Source organism: Ammospiza caudacuta, chromosome 2 (assembly GCF_027887145.1).
Source record: "Ammospiza caudacuta isolate bAmmCau1 chromosome 2, bAmmCau1.pri, whole genome shotgun sequence".
Classification (NCBI taxonomy): domain Eukaryota; kingdom Metazoa; phylum Chordata; class Aves; order Passeriformes; family Passerellidae; genus Ammospiza; species Ammospiza caudacuta.
In genome coordinates this window covers 81,632,780-81,638,779 of record NC_080594.1, presented here as the reverse complement: position 1 = coordinate 81,638,779, position 6,000 = coordinate 81,632,780, and the positions used below count along the sequence as shown (strand labels likewise).

At 39.0% G+C, this 6,000-nt stretch overlaps 1 protein-coding gene across 1 annotated transcript in view; it reads right to left on the bottom strand.

Moving 5' to 3' along the window:
- Nucleotides 1–2,893: 2,893 nt before the first annotated feature.
- Nucleotides 2,894–6,000, bottom strand: part of UBAC2 (UBA domain containing 2) — an 87,901-nt gene continuing 84,794 nt past the window's right edge. Inside the window, exon 9 of the mRNA XM_058824760.1 lies at nucleotides 2,894–3,763. Coding sequence (XP_058680743.1) covers nucleotides 3,656–3,763 — 108 coding nt within the window. The 3' untranslated portion in view covers nucleotides 2,894–3,655. The remainder of the gene's footprint in view (nucleotides 3,764–6,000) is intronic.

The following is a 6,000-nucleotide window of genomic DNA, read 5'->3' as shown; positions in this document are numbered from 1 at the left end:
ACTGTGGCCACACAGTTAAAGAAAGCTGATCTCACTTGTGGAAGAATAAAGGAAAAAACAAGAATTTAATTGCAATTTTGTATCAAACCCCTCTATCAGTTCAAATGAATGCTGTGCATGTATTTATCCTCAAACAGATGCAGTTCCCCTCCTAGCATGGGAGTTGTAGTTGGGGTGTTTCCAAAGCCTGGTGCCATTGTAACTGCACAGATACTCCAAACACACACGTTTGAGAGAGGGGGGGTCTTTGAATACAGAATTTGAATTTTCTTTTAACAAACTCTTAGCTCCACTTAAATTCATTGAATCAATACATAAATATTCTGACCCACTGTCTGTATATATACACATGCATACACACATATATGCATATATATAATCATATATATGCATATACATACAAGCAGGAGAGCCAGAAACGCTGTCCTTTGCCCAGAGTCTTGCAGTAAGTTTTTCTGGCTTGTTCTTCTGTTCCACACAAAAATAACAAGATCTTTTCTCCACCACTTATTCCAAAAGGCACTGGCAAGTGCTAGACAGCACAGGCTGGTGTGTGAACCAGCTGCAATAGTCCCTGTGCTCTCTCAGAAAACAGGCATTTGAGGGAGAAAAATGGTTTGGTAGGTCTTGAGACAAATCAATCTCCATCTTGGCAAAAAGTTAAGGCTTGAGAACCTGAGCCTGGTGGCTTATCAGGTAGATTTACACACGTATCAACCTCACTGTGGGTGTGTTTCAAAGTGTCACGTAACTGTCTAGGAAAGTCCCCCAGTAAATTACTCCAGTGCTGTCTCACGAGATGATATTCCCTGTCTAGTAGGGAAATTTTAACAGCAGCAACTACTTTTATTTCAAAATATCAGATCTTGGCTTTACTAGAACTAGAATGAATTTTCTAGAGACTTGAAATCCAATACATAGAAAAGTATTCTGCCTTTTTCATGGTGCCAAAAAATATGACTTGTGTCACATAGAGATTAGAAACTGTGTGATGAGACATTCAAAACTGTATCAGACAAACCCAGCGTAGGCTGTGAAGAACACGCTCCCCACATTCCCAGAAACAGTTCATGAAAATTTCACCATCAAATGGAAACTGAGTTGTTTTCCAGCTCTAACGTGTGAATCTTTCTTCTATGGTTCTTGCATGAAACAGGAACTGTTTTCAGCAGTGTCTCAGACCCTTCTTTTACCACTTCTTTTTTTTTTTAATTGGAAATCACAACCCTGGAAGAATTTTGAACACAAACTTTTCTCACAATCAACTGGACTTTTCAACTGACATCACCAGGACCTGCATTTTACCCCTTAAGTTTATCCATGTTTTGCAGAAGGCCCAGCAAAATAGAATTTTCCAAGCAACCATGGCATTTGAATACCCCCTGTACAGGCAACAGTGAGAGAGGATTTAGACTTGGAGAATATCCACTTACATACCCCATATGCCACTCAACATGTTTTAAAATTCCAAGGAATACTCTTTGTGCTTGTCCCTACAGCAGGGCAATGTCTGAAAAGGGCAAGTTTATTTACTCTGGGATAGGTATTTTATTTCCTACAGACAAAATTTGACTTATGAATTAATTTACCAGTCTTTATTGCTATTTTTGGATAAAATATTTGTGAAGGAAGAATCAGTATGTTTCAAAATTAAAACCTGTACTTGTTTCAAAAGATTTAAGTAGTCTGCATATACAGATTATGGTAGGACTTCTTTTTCTGTATGCTTTGCTTTCTAAGACAGCAGGTTTCCAGACTTCCCTGGGTACAGAAGTGTCTGTGGTCTACACACACACATAGCTTCAGCTTCACACAAACAAAACCTTTCAAGCTTTTTAAAAAAGCAGACCCTCCCTAAATAATATGATCACAGAAACAAGCTAAACCCTGAAGGAGATTGATCAAAGCCCAAGAAAATACACTGTCATTCCAAACCCCCCTTACTTAACCCACTGCAAAATACCAAAGAAATACATACAGAACACTGACTTAATTAAAAATTATGTAATGTACTGCAAGCTGCACAAACTTGATGCAATTTCTAGATAATGACTTGTATGCCCAAAGGACTTTTTTCAGTTTTATCAGTCAATTAAAAAAGGAAAGAGAAGTATCACTCTCTCCCCCTAAATCTTCTCCTGTAATTTCCTGATATGTTTTCCAGGCCAAGTGAGACTGTAAAGGTCTGTGCTGTGGTACACAGTGTTCATCTGGATTTCCAAAACATCCCCTATGGCACCTGTTATTGCCTCTGTTACACTTCTTATGCCCAATGCCTTATTCTAAATGTATACTTGTAATAAATATGCCTGTGTGTATACAAACAGACACACATGCACATGCTGCACACACACACACAAGTACAGACAGAAACATACATGAAATGTCTAAGATACACGTGTAGATTGGTTCATGGAGTTGCACTCTGGAATCCTGCATTCCTTCAGATTGCTTTTATAGAGATGTTCCCCTCTCTGCCCCCCACCTCCAGCAACTCCTAAGGTTAAGGTGCTAATACTGAGCACTTCTGAGAGTCAAGCTCACAAAGCTGATTCAGGAATCAATCCAAGCTTCAAACCCAGCATGGCACAAACTTGGCACTTCTGTCTTGCTGCCTCCTGTGCCAGCCTGGATCACCCCTAATGTTAATGTTCCAGTGGTCAACACAAAGTTGACCAGACAGTGAGGATTCAGCAAATGCAGGGCCATCCTCATCTCTGACACTAGAAAACTAGACTTATATGTAGAAAAGTTAGCTTTTTATAATTTCCTTTTAAGACAGTATGTAGCCTGCTGAAAAAACTGAAAGCAGCACATAGGACACCACATACATCCACTGTTCTAGAAGTCATCTCTGAGTTAGCCATGGAAGTCATTCACATCATTCCAGTTCTGATCTTATTGCATCATTCAATTCACCTTTATTGCTTCCAGTGAGTGTCTTCATGACCCGTATTTGAACAGCAATTCACTCTGCTTGTAAAAATTCCAATTTACAGTGGTCACTTGCCATAGCTCACCATACACACACGAATCTTCTCTCACCTTATCTGTCTATGATGTGCTGAATGACAACTTTTATTCAAAAAGAAATTTGAGAAATAAAATATTACAGGCATTAACAAGACTTTGCAAAGAATGACATAATAGTCCCATAACCCTTTATTGAGTTGAAAATTAAGTGATCTTCAAACCTCTTATTACTGTAATAAAAAATCAAGTACTGTAAAATAACATTTAAGCTAGAGAAATTAGACTTGTAAATGAAGAAAATATGATTCTTCTTGACAGGTAAATCTAGTTGTTGTAGTTGTTGGAGCTTTTTTTTCCTAGTCATTAAGTCTGATAATGTCTAACAAAGATTTACAAGAAAAAAACCACCTATTTATTTAAAAATAAATTTAGGTGATATCCAGTAACGAGTAGAAACTAAAGTTAATTTGAAAAGGATAACCAGACTAGAAACCACCAAGTGATCCAAAGGCTTGGGAAGAGTTCACATCATTTCTTAACATGGCTCTGAGTCACCTGTCACGTGGAGCTGTCTCTCTCCCTCTTGCAGGCTGACCTTGGTGAGTCTGCCCAGCAGGTGGCTTTGATCCTCTCCCAGGCAGGTACAAACCCATCGGGTGAAGCTCCTTCACACACAAAACCATCAGTGCTGCAGTAGAAAATTAGTGGCTACATTTAAGTCATTATTTGAAGCCCTCAGAGCTTCTAGAGCATCTCCTCTGGAAAACCCCATTTCCATAAGTCGTGCAACCTGGAAAAGAAATGAAGTAACACCACTTTAAAACCAGAGTTTTGTCCACACTGTGTGCACATTAGTCAATTATGTCAGAAATCACTTTTCCACTGATCAAATACCTGTCAGGGACAGCATGCTTCAAAACCTTGCTTTCTACCACTTAATTCAAAGCTGATTGCAGAAAATGCCACACCTGCATTTTCCTGGCTGGTCCAATTTCGAAAGAAGAGTAAAATCTAGAGTCTGGTACCACACATGACAACTACAGTCTGACCTGGGGGCTTACTGCTCTCAGCTAGAACAGGATCTCAAGAAACAACACTGACCAAAACACAGAATTGTAGAGCAGATGAGAAAACCTATCCAGAATGCATCTTCAGCTCTTTTCCTTGAAAAGATCTACTTCTCCAGAGAGCATTAAAAAAACCCCTCAAAACTATTAATTCCAGGTGTTGGGGTTTTTAAAATAAACCTTAAAGTTAGTTTTTTAATAAACCTAAAGTAGAGGAAGTACAATACTCAAACTGGTTTAGGAAAATTCTTGGAGGGCTTCTACATATACTCAAAAAAGCAATTTTTTTTTGTCAAAAACTTCTGCAAAGCAAAAATCAATGACATCTGACAGAAGAAAAACATGGAAAAGGGCACATTAAGATAGTGATTTGTTAAATCAATAACCACTTGACCAGTCCTCTTTATAATATCACATACTTGACACCTAACTTTGTGCTCTGTGTTAACAGACATTAAAAGGCAATGCAAATTTAATTTATGGTTAAATACCAACTTAAATTACATTTAAAATCTGTAAGTCTCACTTTGGTATGACTGAAAGTCACAATATAACTAATTCACGTTTATAATTAATCTTCCAGAAGTGGAAAAAAGGTGTGGGAGGGCAGGGAATGGCATGTCAAAGTAACTGTGGCTGCTGGCAGCATAAAGATTCTTATTCCTGCTTCAAAGGGTCTCATGGCCAGACACCACAACTCTGCACCTGGAAGTCCTGGGCTACAGAAGCTGTCAGAGAGCCACTGGCACTCCTCCTCCTCTGCCTGCAGTGAGCCTGCAGCAGCAGAGTGAAGCAGGAACGCAGAGGAGGCTGTACACATCTCGAGAGGAATTTTCCCAGGGTGCAAGACCAATGTGCAGCACTAGCATTGAAAGTATTTTTAAAAGAAAGTTGCCACCAAAAGCAGCTTTTCTTTCCTCTAAGACACCTCCAGAACTTTCAGTATTTTTAGTCATCTCTGCTTTGGTGACTTCCTGAGAAATATACAAGTGCCAAGTTTGCCCAGAGGCACAGGTCCTCCTTTTCTTAATATAAATAAACCCCCACAACACATTTGAGAACAGCTACCTTGGATGTCAGAACATCAACCTTACAATCCACTGCCACGTTTCTTCACCTTCTCATAGGGAGAGAAACGAATTGTTACTTTTAGCACTTCTGCAGCAACAATTTAAGTCCAAACTCAACTTTGTAATCTGTAACTCTTATTTTTCATCTAAGATTGTGGGTTTTTTATAAGAAAAAGGGCAGGCAGTGGAAGAAAAGCTAACCACAGAAACGCACTTCAGAAGTAAAGCTTTAATTGCAGTTGCCATGAATTCTAACTTTAAGAAATGGTGGATGGAATTGCAACGTTCCCATTTGCAGAAATACTCATCAAGCACCACGGGGAATAGTAATAACAAAATCCTCTTTTCATCTTAGTATATTTTAACCACAGGAAATTAATCCAGCTCCAGGAAACAGTGTATAACTGGCAACAGTAACTAAAGGTGCTAAAACCCCACAAGAAATGCAGAGATTTTTGTCCACAAGCATTGCAAATGCTCACAAACTTTAATGTGATGAACAGATGAAACCCTTGCATTTCTGCCATTTTAAGACAACTTTTGGCATTATTAGTAGAGTCTTGAAAAACCAAAGGTGCTTTAATGACTTCTTCTTTGCAGAAGAGCCTTGGAAATGACAGCAATCAAGTGAGCCCTACATCCTCAATGCATCAGAAAACATAAGTGCATATTGCTTTCATAAATCTGGGCCTTGGGAAGAATCCAGACTGGCAACTATTTCATTAGTTTTGGCACAAAAAAAGAAGTCCCCATAAGCAGAATTTGCCAGTATTTAAAGGAGTAAGCCAACCCAGCAGAGAAATCTTTTGGTCCGTCCCATACTGGCACTGAGTAGGCCTTCAGGACAGCCAAAACAAAGTTTCTGGGCTTTGTCTCAGAACGTGCTTTTT